The following is a 22,937-nucleotide window of genomic DNA, read 5'->3' as shown; positions in this document are numbered from 1 at the left end:
ATCCACTTTTTATGGCCCTACAACCACTCAAGTGCTATTGGCATTCCAGGGTTGTAAAGTAACTGTTATTGGCTTCAGGGGTCTTGGGGTCAACTGCCTGTTTGTAAAGCCAAAGTCATGACCATCTCGCCGTCTGGTTGCTTTTATATATCCTTGTAAAAAAGTGCCTGATTCCTGGGCATATTGCTAAGTATGCCTTCTAATCTCCCCATGCATTACAGGCTGTTGTCTGTGTTTGTGGTGTAGATAGTCTATCAGATCGTTTTGTTTGTTTGTACATCTGTGATACAATAAATGCATTATCTAACAAGCTTCTAGCTGGTTAGTATCAAGATTCATCCTAAGGCCCCTATCCACTAGACGATTCAAATGAACGATTGAACGATATCGTTATCGTTCAATTGTTCATAAATGGTTTGCAAATGGTTTTCAGAAATGTCTAAAACGACCAGCGATGAGCGTGCCCGCTGGTCGTTTAGACATCTGTCATCGTACAAACATGCTGGTCAACCTGCCGATAACGTCAGGTTGAGCATGTTTGCAGATGATGGATGAGCCTGCACTGAACGACTGCTCGTTCAGTGCAGGCTCATCACAGACTGACAAACGACTGTACGATTACAATGTCATAATCGTGCAGTCTTTTTCATGTCTGCTAGTGGATAGGCCCAACTCTGCAGATTATGGCTGGAGATGAGCAGAACACCCCTTTTGGACAATTTGCAGACATCTCTTTAAATCTTATTGACTCTTATCAGTGCCAGATATGGAATTGTGCCAGTCACACGCAGTACATAATTAGCAGCCTGTTTATCATTGGCCGTGGTGGGGCCTATGAAAATATTATTCTTTATCGCTGCATATCGTAGCAATAAGGGATTTCCGGGGGTATTTATCAATCTTAACTTGCCAGGACAGTGGCTTTATTAAGAGCCCATGCCGACGTTGAGTATATAGTATGCTCGCTTTCCTGCCATTGGGCCGCACATGTGCATGTTTTGGCTGCCGGGGAGGTATCCTATAAGCTGTAACACCATCCAAAGATGGAAATCTGGAGGTCAGGCTCCAAAAAGTGAACTTGATAAATTTTCAGATGAGGCCCCCATTGAGAAAAATGAGGACTGCGGTGACCTGCTTTGCTTAGATAAACGCAGGAGATAACTCTGATAAATAGGCCCCTTGCAGTTGAAATTGGCCACACACATAAGTGGCTATTGGACAAAATCCATCTGATCAGCATTTGGATCAAGCAAATGGTGTCCATTCTGAGGCAATGGGGTGTCTTTTGTTTAGTTGGAAGATGACTGCACACAATGGCAAGTTACAGACAGTAAAGGCTGGTACACACTACATGATGTGTAACCAGCAATTACACACACACACACACACACACGCACGCACGCACGCACGCACACACACACACACACACATACACACATATCTATTTTTTGTTTGAAGTGTAGATGGCTTCCTTGTCCTTTTCTGGCTTGTTTGGCAATGGTTATATGAGATCATGCTTTCACTTTACTGTAGTCAGAAGATAAAAACATTTTAGTTACCACTTGCAGCTGACTAGAAATAGCACAAACAGACTTTAGAGGGGTTTTGGCAGCTCCCTATGATATAATACAGAGACTGCCTTATCAGCACTCCCACTGTCTCCGCTGTGGATTCTACAAAAATCCCCTCTAGTTTAAATTCTTCCCAAAGCCAGGACTAAAAGCATGATGCATTACTAGAGTGTTATCACATTTACGTTTGAAGTGGATGACACTAGAAGTGGCAGGCATATTGCTTTACCATAGTTTGCTTTGTTGGCATCGCTACACAGTAGAAATGTTGCCATCTAGTAATCAAAAGAGGTAAAAGCTTAATGTAATCAGTGGCAAACGCAGGATTTTGAAAGGGGGGTTTCCAAATCCTTAGTTACCGAACCAATGAAAAAACATCTAGGAACAAATAGAAACAGCTTACACAGGATTTAGGACCACTACAGTAAAATATACCATTCAGCCTATGACGGGGCACACACACACACACACACACACACACACACACACACACACACACACACACACACACACACACACACACACACAGCCAGCATGATTTATTTAAGACCCCCCTCCCCCCCAATAGTGGTCCCCCTTATACAGTGCCCCCAGTAGTAGTCCCCCTTGTGCAGTGGCACCAGTAGTGCCCCTTATATAGTGCCCCAGTAGTAGTCCCCCTTATGCAGTACCCCCAGTAGTGCCCATTATATAGTGCCCCCAGTAGTAGTCCCCCGTATGCAGTACCCCCAGTAGTGCCCCTTATATAGTGCCCCTAGTAGTAGTCCCCCCTTTGCTGTGCCCACAGTAGTGCCCCTTATATAGTGCCCCTAGTAGTAGTCCCCCCTTTGCTGTGCCCACAGTAGTGCCCCTTATATAGTGTCCCAAGTAGTCCCCCTATTCAGTGCCCCCAGAATGGTCCACCCCCCTATTCAGTGCCCCCAGTACCGGCCCCCCTATACAGTGCCCCCAGTAGTGGCCACCCCATCTATACAGTGCCCCCAGGAGCGCCCTCCTATACAGTGCCCCTAGTAGCGGCCAAACCATCTATACAGTGCCCCAGGTAGCGCCCCCCTATACAGTACCCCTATCAGCGGCCACCCCCCTATACAGTGCCCCCAGTAGCACCGCCCATGCAGTGCCAGTGTCAGTGCCCGTGTCCCTTACATATACACACACAAAAAACCCCCACAACTTATCTGAATCTCCGCTCCTCCCGCTGTCCACTGAGCTCCAGCCGGCTACCTCCGTGGACACAGCAGCCAATGAGAGTCTGTCTGACTCTCATTGGTTGCTAATATAAATACACCGCCGCCGGGTAGTACGAGCGTACTACCCGGTGCCAGCGGCGGTGTGTTTGTTAGTGTGTATTGCAGACCGCACTCACTGCGGTCCACAATACACTTAGTGATTGGCGGGCAGGGGGGGTTTCTGGGTACTCAGAAACCCCCCCTCTGTGCGCACCTGGTAATAACTTCACCCTTAAGAACTGCACTTAAGGGGCCTGACACAGAGCCGCAGGCAATCCTGATACTCACGTAGTGGCGCAAAAATCCCTAGAAATGCCTACGGCGCCTGGGTTACACAGAGTGTACGCACAAAGGCGCTGAAGCGATTAAGGCGCTGCTGTTATCAGAAACGTCTTGAGCAGAATTTCTCAGTGCGGGTCCAGTATGTATTCCCTTGTACTTAAGAGTTGATGGGCGCGTTGGTGAAAGTGGTTTGGTATTACTCATATAGGAGGCCATACACAGGCAGAGAAACTGCAGCTGCCACAGGATAGGTGCAAGTTTTGATGGTGCGTCTAAACACGAACCAATCGGTATTAAAGTGTGTACGGATGCTGAAAGTGTGCGTCTCAGTCCTTGCACATACGGATGCATAGATGTACGTCACGGAAGGGCAATGTCTAACTATACAACCCAGCGGCGATGCGATGTAACGATACATTGCATGCGTTGTACACACTGCACGTTCCAGCGTACGACTGCGCCATGTGTCGTTACATGCAGATTGGATGATGCAATGAACGACCGATGTGAACGACAGATCGGGCGTGCACACTATAAGGTGTGTACGATATATCGTTCTGATCCGCATCGGAACAATTTATCGTATGATATATCCAGCTTTAGAAACAGAGACTATAAGAACAGATTGTTCTAATGTATGATTTGCCTATAAACTCTTCAGAAGATCACAGAAAGTTTTTTTTTCCCGTTTTAGTGCTGAATGGTTCATGGCAACTATTTGTTAACTCACCAAAGTAAAATAAGTTGTTAACCGTTTATTTGCAAGCATCAGTCTTTTTTTTTTTTCTCCCTTTAAATTAAAGTGTCATTGGGAAGTCCTGAATTACAGGATAGGAGAGGTTGTCGCAGTTAATTAGAGAGTGTGATTGCTAGTTGTCTAGGTCCTATTCTGCCTTCACACCCAGTGGACAGTTTCTCCTAGGGGATAGTGTTACAAAGTTATGTATGATCTTAGTGGAACCAATGAGCGAGATAGCAGATGGTATGTAACTCCTAACCCTGTGATGTGCTCCTCGTCTCTCCCACACCTCACTAGAACCCTAGGTAAGATGTCACCGGTCTGGCCAATTACTTTCTGCAGTTTCTGGAGTAACCAGACTTGATTTACATTAAATACTCTGTATCCATCATGCATTATGGTGAGAGTAATATTTGTGGAAAAAAATTAGGGGTATATACTATAATGCAGGTTTTTAGAAGTGGAGTTGTTGCCCATAGCATCCAATCAGATTCTTCTTATCATTTATCTAGCACCTCAGAAGATAATAACAATAATCTGATTGGTTGCTATAGGCAACATCTCCACTTCTAAAACCTGCACTTTAGTAAATATGCCCCTTAGTCTGAAAAATATATATATTTTTTCACTTAAAAATGTAAATGCTTTTCTTTGTTTTTTTTAATACATTATGGGCCTGATTCAGAGCCGCTCGTAAGCGGCCGCTCATTCGCACTGAGCGATGTTCACACAACTGCGCATGCGTACGGTTTGTAATACGCATGCGCGAACCAGTCAGTGCGGCCGAAAATCGTTTGTTCGCTAAATAGTGAATGCCTGCTACTTTGAGTGACAGGAGGAGGCGTATGTGGGTGGTAACAGGGGAAGGTGCTTGAAAACGGGGAGTGGAGATGAGAACGCAGGCGTGCTTAAAGGTCAAAACGGGCGTTTTAAGGGAGTGCATAATTAATACAGCAGCGTCATTGACCACGTCACTGGGTTATTTTATAGTCAGAACTGCTCGCAAAATAGCGGTTGAAAAAACCAACCACAAGAATAGCGAGCAGTTCATACGCTGTACGATGTACTCGATTAATCTAATAAATAGTGGACATGACATATGGTGCGAGCGGCAAGGGAACCGCAAGTTTTGCTCGCTCGTTCAGACTTAGAGGCGTGAACAGACCGCAAAGTGCGAACGGTTCATTTGAATAACCACCCCTTTTTTTAAAACGAACGACCGCAAATAGCGAGCGGCTCTGAATGAGGTCCTATGTTCATTTCAGTTTCAGGATTACATTTCAATGTATGTGTCGTGTTCCAACCTCCCCCCCAAAGGAAAAAAAAAAGTTTTACACAAAAATGTAACTCTCTCAAGTCAGTATTGGACGTTGGAAACCAGTGATGGGAGTTTTGTGTTTAATTGTCATATTCCTTACGCTGTATGTGTAATGTATATTCTCAACTTCTTTTAACACTTTTAGAAGCAGAAATGTTATGACGTTTTCTTGAGTTCCTTAAACAGATGTATAGTTTTGCTAGCGCTCAGGTTCCCTGGCTGTCCTATCAGCATGTGGCGAGGGCACTCTAGATGATGTGCTTGCTGTGTGTGGTACTCTTACAGGGGGCTATTTGTATAACTTCCTGTAATTCTTTCCCCCTGGTGCATTCTCTTGTTTTGTCTAACTTTATGCCAAGGAGACAAAGAGACTCGCTGAGGTTCATAAAATATTCTAGGCACGGAGGAGGGTTGTGTTACTTAGTAGACGGGAATGAGCTGCGAGATCACTGACACATTAATTGATTCTGTGCATTCTGATGACTGATAAGCTGGGTCTGTGTAGTATGACATCTGTGTTATTAACTGATTTTTTGCAAAGTGCGCAGACACTATTTCATCTGTCTGTCTATCTATCTATCTATCTATCTATCTATCTATCTATCTATCTATCTATCTATCTATCTATCTATCTATCTATCTGTCTATCTATCCTGTATATAGGTCTGTGTAGTATGACATCTGTGTTATTAACTGATTTTTTGCAAAGTGCGCAGACACTATTTCATCTGTCTATCTATCTATCTATCTATCTATCTATCTATCTATCTATCTATCTATCTATCTATCTATCTATCTATCTGTCTATCTATCCTGTATATAGGTCTGTGTAGTATGACATCTGTGTTATTAACTGATTTTTTGCAAAATGCGCAGACACTATTTCATCTATCTATCTATCTATCTATCTATCTATCTATCTATCTATCTATCTATCTATCTACCTATCTCATATCTATCTATCTATCTATCTATCTATCTATCTATCTATCTATCTATACATATCTATCTATCTGTCTGTCTGTCTGTCTGTCTGTCTATCTATCTATCTATCTATCTATCTATCTATCTATCTATCTATCTATCTATCTATCTATCTATCCATACATATATGCTGTATATAGTTCCAGGCGTAGAGTTGGATGTAAGTCCCTTTGCACCTTACACAACTGGTATCTGTATTTTTGCATTGAATGTATGATAAAATTGTGCCACTTGCAGAGCGGGGTAGCGGCATTCATGTGTAAACCCATTCCAGTAGAATTTTGTCAAAGTCAGCAACCACACCCCATGGTGGTGCACCCATTATTTACTTATCTGTATTTGTGTGCGTTTCATAGACCTGGTAAAAGTTTCCAAGTTGATGGTCACATCCAAGGGTGTATTCACTAAAATGCAGTTTTACAAAAGTGGAGGGAGATGTTGCCCATCACTACCAATCAGATTCTAGCTATCATTTTCTAGAAGGTACTAGATAAAGTAGATAAATAGAATCTGATTGGTTGCTATGGGCAACATCTCCATTTTTGTAAACCCGCACTTTAGTAAATATTACCCCAAGTATCTATTTCTTAGATGTAAATTATCTTAAATCTCAAAATACAGGTGGCGACGAATAAACTGTTAAGGGGCCTATCCATTAGACGACCAGGAGGTTTTGGTCGGAACGTTCAGAAAGTCGTGTAATGGATAGCCGGCAACTACCAGCGATGCGCGTGTACTCTGGGTCCTTGCCGACCACGACTATCTGTGGAACATGCTCGTCAACCTGACGACGAGCGCCAGGTTCCACATGTTCACAGATAGGAGGTCGGTCTCCTGCACTGAATGAAGTTCAGTGAACGTCGTTCAGTGCAAGCACCACACCCAGCGATCTGAAGGACTGAACGCTAGACGTTCAGTTTTTCAGGTCGTCTATTGGATAGGCCCCTTAAGTCAGTAATTTCCAATCCAACTAGCCTGCCAGGACGAATGTTATGTTACTAGCTTTTTCCAGGGACGTATATATATAATAGGTGCAGGGTGTGCGGAGCACACGGGCCCCTGGGTCCAGGGGGCCCCCGCACAGCACACCCTGCACCCTTAGTATTACTTACCTATTCGGAGTCCCACATCGGCGCGGGGGTCCGGCACTGTAGAAACAACTGGAAAATGGCCGCCACGGCCATTTTCCCATTGTTCGCGCATGCGCAGTACAGGGACAATGGCCGCCGCAGCCATTGTCCCGGTGACCTGTGCATACTCTATAGACTCTGGGCGCACGCTAGTGCCCAGAGTCTATAACTCCGGAGCTGGCTGTGCACAGCTCTGTGCGCTGCCGGCCGCCGGACAGAGAGGAGGGGGCCCGTGTCGGAGACTGCACATGGGGCCCCTCCTCTCTAGAAATGCCCCTGGCTGTTTCCACAAAAGTTTATAAATATATAGGAAAACTGTTAAAATAAGTTGACATTATACAGTTGAATTCATTTGGAACAACATTTTAATTGGAAATGAAATGTATTTACTGTAATTGACTTCAGTTTCTAAGCATATCTGTAGTTAATCATCAATCTGGATTTATTGATGGCAATATTTTTGTCATGGTAAAATAAATTGGCGCCTTTAACCGTAAACCCAAAAAAGGTTGGTGACGACTTCCTTACAGGACAGCTGTGTCTTGCAGTGATGGACAGATGTTAATACAATATTAATCTGCACACAAAAGGGGACACTGTGCAAAATGTGACCTAGAGGATACTAGTAGATCATTCCTGTAAAAAATACATCCCTAATTTTTTCACACACGCGCGTACACACACACACACACACACGCACGCTGGCACACACACACACACACACACACACACACTCACACGCATTGACCGTTCTTTCACTATTTGTGTTTTTCCAGCCTGACCATAACATTTCCCAAATGATACAGTCTCCAAATTGTATTTTTGTAATGGAAATCACAGTTGAACATTATAAGTAAACTGAGTTGATCTTTGATGTACGGTTAACCACACGCCGCACATTAACTTAAGATAACAAGTTTGCCTTGGTCTTCCGTAGCCTTGCGACGATTGCACTGACAAGCTTATTTTTAGTAGGTCTCTTTGAACAGGACATTTATAAGGAAACAAAAAGAAAAAAAAAGATTGAAGACGTACAGCTGAGCTGTGACATATTTATTAGCTACTTGTCATTTCCAACAGGCCTCAGATAGACTCTTCCTATAAATGTAATGGCCACTTGTAAGTCTTGTAAACAAAGGCCATCGCCTGTAACCAAACACTAGGCCACCTTGCTCCTATCTGTCATCCTTCCTATCTATTCATCCTCCTCTCAGATCTGTAAGTGAGAACTTTTACCACACTTGTGGCCTTTGTTCTCGGAGACTTTTTGGTCGCCGCTAGAAAGAGTCATTAAGTCTTGCCAGAAAAAAAAAAACATTAGTAATTTAAGCGGTGTGTGTAATGCTCCCTTGTATAATTATTTATATATATATGGAAGCTGCGTAAATCATTAGCATCTCCACAATTTGGAGCGCTCATTCAGGCTATTGTCTAAGCATGGTCATTAAATGACTATCAAACGCTGAATGGCCGCAGTGAGAAATCATTATACATAATGACTTATTTTATAATTGAATGCAAAATAACAAGGATGGATGGCACCTTCTATCACTGACTGGTTTCATCACATGTTTCGTACTTTGGGGGAGATGTATCAAGACTCGGAGAGAGATTAAGTGGAGCGAGGTAAAGTACCAACTAATCAGCTCCTGTCACTTTACAGTCTGTTTGAAAAATGACAGGAGCTGATTGGTCTTTACTTTATCTCTCTCCAAGCTTTGCTACATCTCCCCCATTATTATATAAAACCATGGTGTTGGTTGGTCGGTGTAGTATTTGTACAGTATTTGCAGCACTGAGCTTCAGATAAGAATGTCAGTTGAGGTCATTGTTAGAATATGGGGGCTCTGGGGGTCATTCAGACCCGCTCGCGAGCGCAGGACGCTCGCAAGCGGGTCGATGTTACCGCAATGCGCATGCGCGAGACCCGGACAGCGACAGCCAAGCTGTCGCTCCGGGTCTCGCACCAAAGGGGGCGTGCTGTCGATGGTGACTGACAGCACGCCCCCTTTGGTGGACGTGCTGGGGGCGTGGCTGCCAGACGGAGGCGTTCCCATGGGAACGCCTACTGTCTGGGTCCGGAGGGTGACCTGCTGGTCACCCACAGCTATGCGAGCGGCCAGGAGGCCGCTCCATTTTCAGGTAGGAGGGCCCTGATTCAGAGCGAGCGCTCTGGTCAGAGCATCCGGCTCTGAATCAGGCCCTTAGTTAATAATATGGTGCTATGTGTTGTAACCCATAGCAACCAGCCAGACGTCGGAGTCCATTTCCTAAATTGGATTAGAAAATGTAAAATTAGAATCTGATATCTGATTGATTGTTATGAGTTGCTGTCTTCACAAAGGCCATAGTTTTATATTTTAGCACCCAGGTCCCAGGGTGACCTGCTGACATCCCCACGAGGCTCCACTCCCTCCCACTCCCAAGCTTTTGGTACATTACTAACCATATTGCTCCTTTCAGCATTTGTTCTCCTCTTTAAAGGGGAGATGTATTAAATCTTTGAAATAGATAAAGTGTAGAAATCGGACATAGCAACCAATCAGCTTCTAGCTATTATCTAGCACAGTCTATAAAATGACAGTTAGGGCCTGATTCAGAGCCGTTCGCAATTTGCGGACGTTCGTTCAGGAAAAGGGGCTGGCTATTTAAATGAACCATTCGCTCTTTGTGGTCTGTTCACGCCTCTATGTCTGAACGAGCGAACAAAACATGAGAACGTAATTTAGAAAAAAACGCCCCCTGGCCGCTCGCATCCTACGTCATGTCCGCTATTTATTAGATTAATCGAGTACATCGACCAGGGTATGAACTGCTCGCTATTCTTGGGGTTGGTTTTTGCTACCACAATTTTGCGAGCAGTTCTGGCTATAAAATAACCCAGTGACATGGTCAATGACGCTGCTGTATTAATTATGCACACCCATAAAACGCCCGTTTTGACCTTTAAGCACGCCTGCGTTCGGATCTCCACTCCCCATTTTCAAGCACCTTCCCCTGTTACCACCCACAAACGCCTCATTCTGTCACTCAAATTATCAGGCATTTGCAATTTAGCGAACAAACGATTTTCAGCCGCAATGACTGGTTCGCGCATGCGTATTATTATCCGTACGCATGCGCAGTTGGGCAAACATCGCTCGGAGCGAACGAGCAGCCACTTGCGTCCGGCTCTGAATCAGGCCCTTAGATTGGTTGCTACGAGCAACTCTTCCATCTTTACCTCTCTGAAAGGTTTGATAAGCTCTCCCTTATTCTTCTACAGCACTGACAGCGCTGCGACCTCCTGACATCATGGGCCTCATTCAGACCCGCTCGCAAGCGCTATGCGCTTGCAAGCAGGTCGATGGTGGGGCAATGCGCGTGCTCGAGCCCTGGAGAGAGTGAAAAATTTGCTAGCTCCGGGGCTCGCTACAAACGGGGCGGCTGTCGATGTTGATCAACAGCTCACCCCGTTTTGTAGGCGAGGAGGGGGGGTGGATGGTCAAACGGAGGCGTTCCTGAAGGAATGCTTGCTGTTTGTGCTCTATTTGAGCAGGAAGCTCACTGGGGCTTGCAGCAGACGAGACCCTACCACAAGGGTCTCGTCGCAAGCCCGATGGTCGCGATAATCATGACCATCACCTGGCCGCTCGCAAAAGCTGTGGGTGGTCACCCACACCTTAGCGAGCGGCCAGGAGGCCGGGTAAAAGCGAGCGCTTGCTTTTTGAGAGCGCCTCTGAATCAGGCCCCATGTGCGATGCGCTTCAAGAAGCAGAGAGCCAGAAATAGATGCTATTGGGTCAGCCATGGGTCAGCCATGTGTCAATTAAAGGTCAGCTGTGGCGTCGCCTTGGCCATACCCCCTGGTAAAGTTCACCAGTGCAACGCCTTTGGTTTGGACCTGTTTTATTAAATTGTGTTTGGCAGGTGCCAGATTACTAATGACAGTTTATTAGTCCAACCATTTGTTTCTTATTTAATATTTATTACCAGTTATTTATATAGTGCACAAATATTCCGCAGTGCTTACAGAGAATATTTGGCCATTCACATCAGTCCCTGCCCCAGTGAAGCTATATATCTATATTCCCTATCACATGCGCACACACATACACACTAGGGTTAATTTTTGTTGGGCGCCAATTAACCTACCAGTATATTTTGGGGTGTGGGAGGAAACTGGAGTACCCGGAGAAAACCCACGCAAGTACAGGGAGAATATACAAACTCCACACAGTTAGGGCCGTGGCGGGAATCTAACCCATGACCTCAGTGCCTGCCCTGCGCAGCTCACGCTGAATTAGGACAACCATGGAGCAGAAGTAAGTCGAGGAGGGGGATGGAGCCGCGGTGGTAGACCTAGGGGGGCCCATGAAAATTTTGTTATGGGGCCCTCTTAGGTCTAGTTATGCCCCTGGGCCATATCTATGCTGCGTTATTGCAGTTGATATCGGGCAATTGGCCTGTGACATCACAGCATGTAAGGTCCCAGAATTGGAATTAATGGGATCATTATCTGGCATGTTGGTAAATAGGAATATGACAGCAGATCATTGTTATCAGCCTGTGTGTGTGGTCATCATCCAACAGCTCTAACAGGCAGTTATAAAGGAGATAATACAGTCACTTGGTCCCGAGCAGCTACATTTCTTCCAGTCTGGCAACCCATGTGTTTGGTTAAGTTGTACATTGATCTTGTATACCGATGCTCTCTGTAACAGTCAGCTTTGGCCATCTTTAGAGAAGTCATATATCCCCTTCATGTATGAATGGATGCCTATTACATTAGGTTTCTCTCTCTCCCCCATAGTAAAATCCACCACCTAGCAGTGGCAATAGTTTCCCATTGGAAGAGCTCCCTGCTAATCACATGATGGACAGGCTGTCCCAAGGGAAGGTATTTTCTCCCCTGGTACTGCCGGACTGGTTTGCAATAGCAGAGAGCGCTTCCCATGGAAAGCCACTCCCTTGCCTTCATGACTGCCCTTGTCAACCACTAGGGGCTGCAACCGATGCAACCCCTAGAAGCCAGCCGGTTTGCTAATTTGTGTGCAGGCACGGGAACGCAATCCTGCGCATCCGCACAATTACTCTGAGTTCGCCTTAGGACCCTGAGTTACAGTTTGGCAGGTATACCACCCAGCCAAACTCCCCACCTGCTACCGTCACACACCCACATACACATATATATGGATTTGGAGGGTATACAATCCTTGTGTAATCTGAATTGGCTGTTCAATCGGGTGCCTCCAACAATGTGGGCGATTTATTGGTGTGAATTTGGACTCATCTGATTACCTCCTTCCTTGCAGCCTAAAAATATTTCCTTGCCTGTAATCCTAGTTCCCCACAGGAGGGGACTGTGTGAAACAAAAGTTTACTGTATGATAATAAACCATTTTAATGATGCAGGTCTCTCGCTTTTAAGTCTGGTGAGTTATGCGCCCAGGGACACACCATAACATGCTTTAACCTTCACACCCCCAAGATGGCCAGGTGTTCTGTCACATCGTGGGGAATGGACCACAAAGTAACCACAAAGTAATCGCTGGACACAGCTGGCCCATCAACAAGCATCAGGAGCAACAGAGCTACAAAGATAAAAACATGCATATAAAAACCGCCTCCATGCTGTAAATACTCTCTTGCAAACAGCCAATCAAGATTCCAGCGCAGGAGATATAATTCTAGCGTTGGAATATTTTAAGATGGGCTGTAAAACCCTTTCTACACCCAGTGTGAGATCAAAGAGGCCAGCCTGGAATATTTACACGTGAATGCAAAGCATATAAATCCATCAGTGGGGCCTCCTCACTATTAATGTACGGAATGGTTTTAAATTGTTTATATGGAATGTGAGCCTGTGACAACAGTGTGTGAAGTATGAGTGTGAGCAGATATCTTTCCAAAGAAGGGAAAACTTAGTTCCTTTGTGCTAAGAACTACTGAGTTGGATTCTTGTGTTCCATTCAGAGTATACTGTACATAGGATGTGAATCGATGAATGGTGCCCACCGATATACAAGAGAATGAGAATAGAGAGGCTCATTTATTTCGCAGGCTTATATGTTCATTTTGGCGTGCTTGTCTGCGCTGCATTCCCCGAATAGTAGAATTGTATAAAGGTGCAGACAGCCTGCAGGATTCTATGTACTAAGGCAGGGGTCTTCAACCTTGGCCCCCCAGCTGCTGTGGAACTACACATCCCAGCATGTGCTGCCACCTTTTTGATATGTCAGCATGCTAAAACTATGGCAGTGCATGCTGGGATGTGTAGTTCCACAGCAGCTGGAGGGCCAAGGTTGAAGACACCTGTACTAAGGGGTCAATGTACAAAGCTTTGGAGATAGATAAAGTGGACGAAGATAAAGTACCAACCAATCAGCTCCTAACTGTCATTTTTCAAACACAGCCTGTAAAGTGACAGTTAGGAGATGATAGGTTGGTACTGTATCTCTCTCCACTTTATTTCTCTTCAAGGCTTAGTACATCTCCCCCTAAAGGGGCCTATCCATTAGGCGACCTGAAAAACTGAACATCTAGCATTCAGTCCCGCACTGAACGGCGTTCACTGAACATCTTTCAGTGCAGGATCCCGACCTCCTATCTCGGAACATAGGGAACCTGAAGATCGTCATCAGGTTGACCAGCATGTTCCGTAGATAGTCGGGATCGGCAAGGACCCAGCGTGCACAAGCACATCGCTGGTCCTTGCTGGCTATCCATTACACGACTTTGTGAACAATGCAACAAAAACCTCCTGGTTTTGGTCGGATCGTTCCAAAAGTCGTGTAATGGATAGGCCCATTAAGAGTAACATTTGACCATGGTGGTACCAATTATGAAGCGAATCAAAGCGAATCAAATCTATGGTTACGCGGGGGAAGCAAAATGTAGGAGGTGACGTGAAAAAGCATATTTACTAAAAGTCTAAAATTTATTTTATTTTTTAAAATTATTGTTAGATCATATAATAATGAAATAATTGGAAATGAACGTTTGATACAAATGATAGGGCTGGTGCAATATTCTATGATGCGACCAATGTTGTGCGTTGAATCGCATAGCGGCGGATTAGCGCCACAGCTGGTGGGCATCTCTGTACGATTCCCAACGGCTGCAGCATTAAGATAAAGGTGCAGCTGTGGCTGCATTAGCGTGTCCGTCTGCCAGGCTCTCTGTCGCTGACAATGAGGCTGTTCCTGAGTGATAGCTTCAGTGTGAGTGGTTGAGCCTTATGTGAGCTGTAGTTTGGCTACAAGTGGACTGTCAAAGGTTGTTCATATCAACAAGAGTGATTGGTAGGGATGTGTCAGTCTGGACATTGATTATGCCAGATGGGAAACAGGTGCAATTGACTAAGGCATGTGAGGAACTTGGGAAGCGGCTATTGGTCAGTCCATGTCTCTGAAATAGGAGATAAAGTTTTTGTTTAGTTGTTTTTTTTGGGGGGGGGAGTGAGAAAAATCATTCATCATCCTGTCTAGTGTCTCTTACATGTAATATACTACTCATCAAACAAAGTGCTATTTTTCTCTATCATAAACTTATTCATGTATATCTTCTTCTTCCAGAATGCCCAATTTTCAGCTTTAATCTTCGACAAGCTTCAAGTGCCTGACTATCTGCAGAAAAGTCGGAATGAAGGAGAGAGCCGGTGCGGCGTCTGTGCCACTCACCTGAACCAGCTAAAGCAAGAAGCTGTACAGATGATCCAAACCATCCATCAAGCCGGGCGCCCTGATATCCCCCCTGATCGTCCCCAGGGTTCGGTCCCTATGGCTAACGTCAACCCCAGGTTCTCTCCCCAGAACTTGGTCACTGTCTCCTCGCAGAAGGAATTGCTGATGATTACAGGGCAGGTGGGTAGACATTTGGGAAAACCGACAAATATTTTCTCTGGGACAGAGCGAAAGAAAGGACTTGGATGGCCCCAGGGGCAGGGAACGTTTCCAAGTTCCAGTATGCAAGTGACAGTGGGTCCCAGTTGCCTTGGTGGGGCTTTGAGTTCAGTGACCATACAGGCCCAACAATACCTCGAGGGAATGTGGAGCGTATCAAGGGTGAATAGTTTTCTTCCTCCTGCCTGCCATGTAAGTATCCACAACTGTATGTGTGTTGCCGTCATATGTGTCAGTCAGTACAGTAACCTTTACGCTGTTTTTTTGCTGTTTAGTTTATATTAATTTGGGTTGAATGAAAATAAATCCATTAAGGTAGTCATACATTTTACGATTTTATGAACTTTATTCAGAATCTTTCTTCTAAGCATATGACATTATTTAGCAATACTTAATGAAGGCGTGAATATTCCAGCACAGCTGAAATAACTAATGTGAAATGTTTCATGTCTTAATTGGATGACCAGAGGAAGTCTGTAGGAATAAAAATGAAAAAAATGAAAATTGGATATAGAAAGGCCAAAGCATATAATTAAATTTATTAAATACAACTGTCGCCTCCACACACGTCGTCTGCGTTGACTTTCTCCTTTCCTAACAGCGTAGGCTTTTTACATTCTTTCTGAAAGCCAACTAAATTAGTTTTATCATTTGAAAGGGAAGATTTAAAAGAATATTGTAATCCGACATCACAGCCTTTGGATTGTGGAGGCATACATAAAATAATTGTATTTACTAAAGGGAAACATGAAAATAATATGCGCTGTATATTACATGAAACGGCCTAATGTAAACACTGCAGAACATAAAAAAGACATTAAAGTGAAATAGAGAACAATTTTGTCCCCGGCTTTTTTGGCTGTTGAGCTTTATGTGTCAACAAAATAACAATAATAGTGTCCGTGTAAGTGGAATTCCAGGAGCAAACGTATGGATCAGTAATACAGTAATGTAACTCTGTAGAGGAGGGGTCGCCTTCAGTAGTCTGCTGGAAATAAAAGGTGCTATATGGGGGGCATTTCTGAAAGCCTAATGCACAGTAAATAAAAGAATATGTGCTGTAACCTATATCATCCAATCAAATTCTAGCTGGTTCTCAGGGGCCTATTCATCATACCTAAACTTTCTCTGGAGGTAATTAGGTTTAGAACTCGCATGGAGTTCTACCTAATTACCGGAGGAATTCATCATTCCTCCTCTCCATAACTATTTTGAAAAGCTGTCATTTTTGCGATGACAGCTTTTCGGGAAATAGATAGTTTTCCCTTTCTACACTACCTTACAGCAGCTGGAATCTGTGCTGCGCATGCGCTGTTACATTCGTGTGAACATTCGTAAAACCATCGCATGCGCAGCACTACCTATAGCTGCGGTAATTTTGTGTGTGTGTCCCCCAACCCCCCTCCCCCTCCCCCCACCGAAAAAAACTCCCCCCTGTCCCCGCAGTTGCCTGCTCACTGCAGCGCCTCCGGCTCCGGGATCTGTTCTGACACGTGGTCTCCAAGCTGACCACAGTAGTTTCGAAAAAAAAAAAAAGTTTTTTTTTTCTTCTAAACTTTATTGTGTTCTGCTGGGAGAACACGTGTCAGACCAGCCACCGGAGCCAGCGGATGGACCAGAGCGCCGGAGGCAGACGTCGGAGGACCTGTCCACACTGACACAGGTAAGTTTTACCTGCTATTCGCCACCTCACAGTGGCGAATGGTAACTCAATCAAATTCCGAAAATACATAATTTTCGGAATTTGATGAATACCATAATTTCCATATCCCTATACTAATGTATGGGGAGTGTGGAAATTAACGCAGGGGGACTTAACAGGAGATATCAGTGATATCTCCTGTGATAAGTCTTTTCACGTATACTAAAATAATGTTAATTACGGAAAATGTCCTTAAAAACGTTATTTTACTGTTGATGAATAGGCCCATGGGCATAACTACCATAGGTGCAAGGGGTGCAGCTGCTATGGGGCCCAGAGCTGAGGGGGGGCCCATCTTCCTTTTCAAAGTTACATGTGTTATATATATTTTTCACCATTGGGTGGTACATAGGGGCACTTACAAACTTTTGCTATGGGGCCATCAAATGCCTAGTTATGCCCCTGAATAGGCCCCTTAGTCTGACAAGACAGGGATGGGGAACCTCAGGCCTGGGAGCCGTATAAGGCCCCTGGAATCATTTGGTCTGGCCCTATGAGATTTTTTCTGCTAGCCTCATCTGGCTAGCAGGGTGCCTAGAATGGCACCCTGCAGCCATAATCTATACAGCAGTACCACCTGGAGCGTCCTTACAATGCTTCAGACAGTCACACCGCTGCCCTTACAGTTCCCTGGAGCATCCTCAGGATGCTCCAGGCATTGCTGTTATCACCGGCGATTGTGGCCCCACCCCCATGTGACATCACACAGAGGGGGCGTGGCCTGCACCGGGCCCACGAATAATGTTATATATATCAAAATGGCCCTCGGCAGAAAAAAGATTGCCCACCCCAGCAATAGGACATAGCCAGGCCCCCTTCATAATTAAGTTTTGTGGTTTACTTCACATTGTGGGTGTGCTATGTTTCCCAGGGGCATGCCTATCATCTCTGCAGTGATAGTCTGCCTCATCCTCCCTCCCTTTATACATCCTTGCCTTGCTGCCTGACACACACCCACTGCACTGTGCAATGAATAGGACACACCTCTCAACATTCCACAGTGCCACCTGACTGGCGGCAAGGCAGAACAGTCTATTATGCACACACTGGGCAACATATCGGCCATTCAATGGAAAGGCCGATATATTGTGTGCACGTCGGCCATTGTGTACAAATGATATTTCTTTGAATGACTTCGTTCACAGACATATCGCGTCGGGTGGCAGCACAGCTGATGGCAGATATATCTGATCATTGTGCTGTGTGAAGGGGCGTATCTATAATGGGTGCAGTGTTTGCGGGGAACACGGGCCCCTGGGTCCAGGGGGGCCCCGCACCGCACACCCTGCACCCATAATAATACTTACCTTTCCGGAGTCCCACGTCGGCGCGGGCATCCGGCGCTGTAAAACAAGCTGGAAAATGGCCGCGGTGGCCATCTTCCCATCGTTTGCGCATGCGCAGTACTGGGAAAATGGCCACCGCGGACATTTTCCCGGTTACCTGTGCACACACTATAGACTCCGAGCACTCTCTGGTGCCCTGGGTCTATAATTCCGGCCTGGCCGCGCACAGCTCAGTGCGCTGCCGGGCGGAGAGGAGGGGGCCCGTGTCGGAGACTGCATATGGGCCCCCTCCTCTCTAGAAATGCCCCTGGCTGTGTGTACGGGCGGTCAGCAGACCCAGGGCCGGCTCCAGGTGGAGCAGCTCCCTTTTCCTGTATGGGGCGGCGCCACTATCACCTTTAGCCGGCCTATCATACATCTCTGCCAAAGCCTGTAAAATGACAGTTAGGAGCTGATTGGTTGGTACTTTATCTCCATCCACTTTCCATTTTATCTCTCTCCAAGGCTTAGTAAATCTACCCCCTAAGTGTCTATAGTTACAGAACAGAGATTCCGAAATAATAGGAATAGGACATTTATGGACTGAGCAAACTCCGTCTTCAGTTGGTTTGTCTGCTACAAAAGTATGGGAACAGCTGGATTGTCATCGAATTATAGTGTTTGATGGTCGGATTGAACTGCTGGATCCCATATATATAAAAGCCAACTGATGACAAATGACTGCACTCACAAGTCAATAGTGGTCATCAACAATTGCTTGCATTTATATATGGGAATAATTGATACCTGTTCTTGCCAATGTTTGGGGGTCAGTGGAGCCCCATAGATGCTGCAGTGGTGGCACTATTTGGTGTAAATCAACCAAATCACCCAACAAAATGGTCATCTTCAGAGAAAGGCTCCATTCCACGTGTGATCTAGCAGACTGACCTGACTCTGCCAAGCCGAATCAAGTAGATAATGAGGAAATCAAGGGAAAGAGAAGGTTGTAAGGCCAGGGCCGGTTCGAAGTAGGTTCCACCAGTGCGGTTGAACAGGGGCGCCACCCCATAAAGGGCGCATCCCTCCCAACCATCCCAATTTTCAGCGGGACGGTCCAGTTTTTCGAGCACTGCCCCGCTGTTCCACTCGCGGGCCGAAGTGTCCCGCCGGTGGTCGGGAGGTTGGGCACTGGTCCCGGAAAAGAGGAATGGATGCCGCGTGCATGCGCATGGCATCCATTCATGCAGGGAGAGGTCTGGGGGCAGCTCAGCTACTGAAGGGGTGCTGGGCTCTCCCACAGCAAGATGTTAAATGGGAGGCACGACATACGGGCACGCCTCCAATTAGCATCCATTAGGGGGCATGGCCTATGGTAATTCGGTCACCCTCTCCTTTTCGATCGCACGCGGCAAAGCTGCACGCAGGGTTGGAGGGCGACGGAGTCCCTCTCCGCCCCAGGGCTCGGCAACACCTGGAACCGGCTCTGATAAAGGGCAAGGAGTGGAGGGGGAGGTCCATTGCTAGAGCACTGTCCAAGACCTAAGATATTCATCTTCCCCAACATTTCGTCCAGTACAACCTGATATCACTGGAAAATTTCTTGTATAATGCAGCAATTTACCAACAACCAAATCTTAAGGGAGCATCAAGAAGTTGTTACTATGAAAATGCAAATAATACCGAGAATGTGAATTACATTTCCTATAAATAAAAAGGTCGGATGCTTGGATTAAGCCCAAGCTCACCCCGTAAACATTCTTCTTCTATGACTCTAGTGACTGATTTTCACTCTCTTGCATTTCTATCGCCCTGGGCTGTGTCTGCACTCAGAAATACAAGGCGTTGAAAGTATTTCCATAATTTAAGGTGGTGTATGGTAAATCATATTTTTAGCGTAGAGCTGACAGCCTGAATGCACCGAGCTGTAGCAAATATGCTGGAGTATGTATTGTGCTTTTTTATCTATGGATTTGAGGGTTGGAGTCAAGAATAAAATGGTTACAGGGAGTGCAGGTAAATGAAGGAAAGTACAGTACTATAGCTGCATATTTTATAGCGGCAGTTTATTCACACTAGTTGCATCAGTTTGACCTTGTTTTGACTCCTTTGAGTCATTAACAAAACAAAATAATAAGACAGTATGGGGGAGATGTACTAAGCTCTGGAAAGTGATAAATTGGAGAGTGATAAACTACCAGGCATTCAGCTCCTAACTGTCATGTTACAGACTGTGGGCCTGATTCAGACCTGCTCGTGAGCGCTGAGCGCTCGCAAGCGGGTCGATGTTGGCCCAGTGTGCATGCGCACGACGGAGGCGGCTCCATCGTGCGCATGCGCCAGACCCGGATAGCGACGGGCAAGCTACAAAGGGGGCGTGCTGTCGATGTTGAGTGACAGTACGCCCCCTTTGGTGGGCGGGCCGGGGGTGTGGCTGCCCAGATGGAGGTGTTCCTATGGGAACGCCTACCATCTAGGGCCGGCCCCACTGACATCACAAGTGATGTCAGTGGGTGGACTTCTTGCTCTGTAAGAGCAAGAAGTCCACTGGGACTTGCGGCAACGAGAACCCTACCACAAGGGTCTCGTCGCAAGTCCGATGGTCGCGATGGTCTTGACCATCGTGACCATCATCCTGGCCACTCGCACTAGCTGTGGGTGGTCACCCACAGCTATGCGAGCGGCCAGGAGGCCGCTCTAAAAATACAATAGGCGGGCACTGATTCAGAGCGAGCGCTCTGAAAGAGCGTCCGGCTCTGAATCAGGCCCTGTGTTTGAAGAATGAGTTAGGAGCTGAGTGGTTGGTATTTTATCACTCTCTAATTTATCACTTTCCAGAGCTTAGAACATCTGCCCCTATATATTTTAGGCACCATTTTGTCCATTTGTGCTCACTGCATATATATAGACATGTTCTAAGCAGCAAACTTATGACCCATCTTGGCGCAAGCTGTGCGTGTTTCACTGTGAGCATATTGTGCAGTAATCCTCGGAAGGTGCGTGACCTATATGGACTAGAGTGTAGTTTGGCTAAAATGAGAATGTGGTAGGTTCATGTGGGAAGCAGGATATTGGTACTTACTGTTCTGCCTTCGTTTGTTTCTTCATGCCGCTACTAATAATTTATAATTCTCTAGTATTTTGTGGATTACCATTTCATGCACAATCACAGTGTGTCATACACTGGGGGCTTAGGCCCCATTACTGTGTCATGTCACTGCCATCCATGCCACTTCTGGTGGCATCTGGCATCCTTGAGACCTCTGCTGGCACATCTGCATGTGGGCCTGGCATTTCCCTTTTGGCAGGTTGAGCATGGGCTAGCCAACCAGATTCCAGGAGCTGCGCTCACATGACCTGCTTGGCCAATAGGCTCATTGCCAGAACAACTGTCTTCCCCCTGAGAAAAGTCTCCTGGCTGCAGTGGCTTCCAGCTCTGTTCCAGTATCTGCATTTGACTCAGCTTCCTGTGTCCTGCGCTTACAAAGTGCATCTGCATTTGGCATATGGCTGGTGCAACTTTCTATGGTGCAACCAGTGGTGCATCAATTGGTATTTCAATGCCTATGGATGCTGACAGTGGGAGTCTCAATCCTTGCACATTTGGATGCGCGGATGTGCACCAGGTAAGAGCTTTGTAGGTGAATTTGAATAAAGTCACAGTAGCGCGACCTCGACAGCAAATAGACGCAGCTGCGGCCACTTGAATTAAGCCCAATTATTTGTAGAAAGACAGATAAGAATATATTGAATGCATACTTAAAAGGATATGAATTTGCTATATAAATAATAAAAAAAACTTCTATGAGGCATTGCTGCTTTCAGTGGGTTGAAGTATCACCGGGCTTCGCTGTCTTGTCCTTTCTGTATTCTTATGCTGGTCTGGTCTTGCATATTGTGTCAAGTCAGTGGTTCTCAAACTGGGTGCCATGGCACCCTGGGGTACAGCGGGGCACTTGCAGGAGTGCCACAGGTTGGCAGTCCGGACCAAATAAATTTGTGTTCAATGTGATTGACAGCCACCAGCTCTGGTTTTGACTGTTATAAAATATGTGGACAGATATAAACGCAACGATGTCCAACGATTCACTGGATTTAATCATCTTTGCTGAATTTCCCAATAAGAAACTTTTTGTCCTAGGGGTGCAGTGAAAAGATGCTGATACGCTAGGAAACTGTGATTCAAGAAAGTTAGGAATCCTGTGTTAAGCCCACTTGCCTAGTCCCCTGGAATGGCCGTGAGGCTTCCCATTCTCAGGTGCTGCTCCGGGCCACCTGTATTAGCAGAGAAGTCTCCAGGTCCTGCACTGTGTCCGCCAGACGCCGCCCACTTTCCGAGTAAAGTAGGTTGTCTGGGCGGCCAATGATATGACTCACGATGAATCGTGTCATTGTAGTCACGCCTCATTATACACTCCTCCAGTACCCCACTGTTCCCTCGGAGGGCCAGCCGGAGAGTCGGGAGTTGATCTGATGAAGATTAAACATACATGCATACTTTTCCTACGAAGGTGGGGAAAAGAAGATGAGTGTGGACTGATGTGATTTCAATCATCATATGGGTGGGGTGCATCATAAATCCCCACCCACCGCAGTAAATACCGAGTTAAAGACGAAATTGCACTTTTGTATAGATAAGCGCAAAATGTCCAAAATGGCGCTGTCACTATTAAGCAGTTGGCTCAAGGAGGAGTCAACCTCCAATAACAAAATGATAGAAACATAGAAAAGAACTGCGCTCAAAACATCAAATTTCAATACCAATTAAATTGCTAAAATGTTGATTCCATAACAAGTAATGACATGTATAATAGTAATATCTGCATTCACTAAT

The 22,937-nt window shown here is 45.8% G+C and overlaps 1 protein-coding gene across 1 annotated transcript in view; it reads left to right on the top strand.

Moving 5' to 3' along the window:
* Positions 1-22,937, top strand: part of KIF26A (kinesin family member 26A) — a 176,823-nt gene that overhangs the window by 55,272 nt on the left and 98,614 nt on the right. The window contains exon 3 of the mRNA XM_088455297.1: positions 14,810-15,328. Within this exon, the coding sequence (XP_088311423.1) occupies positions 14,810-15,328 (519 nt within the window). The remainder of the gene's footprint in view (positions 1-14,809; positions 15,329-22,937) is intronic.

This window comes from Taudactylus pleione, unplaced genomic scaffold, assembly GCF_031769625.1.
Source record: "Taudactylus pleione unplaced genomic scaffold, aTauple2 ptg000652l, whole genome shotgun sequence".
Lineage (NCBI taxonomy): Eukaryota > Metazoa > Chordata > Amphibia > Anura > Myobatrachidae > Taudactylus > Taudactylus pleione.
The sequence above is the reverse complement of the archived record's forward strand: the minus strand, read 5'-3'. Positions and strand labels throughout refer to the sequence as shown.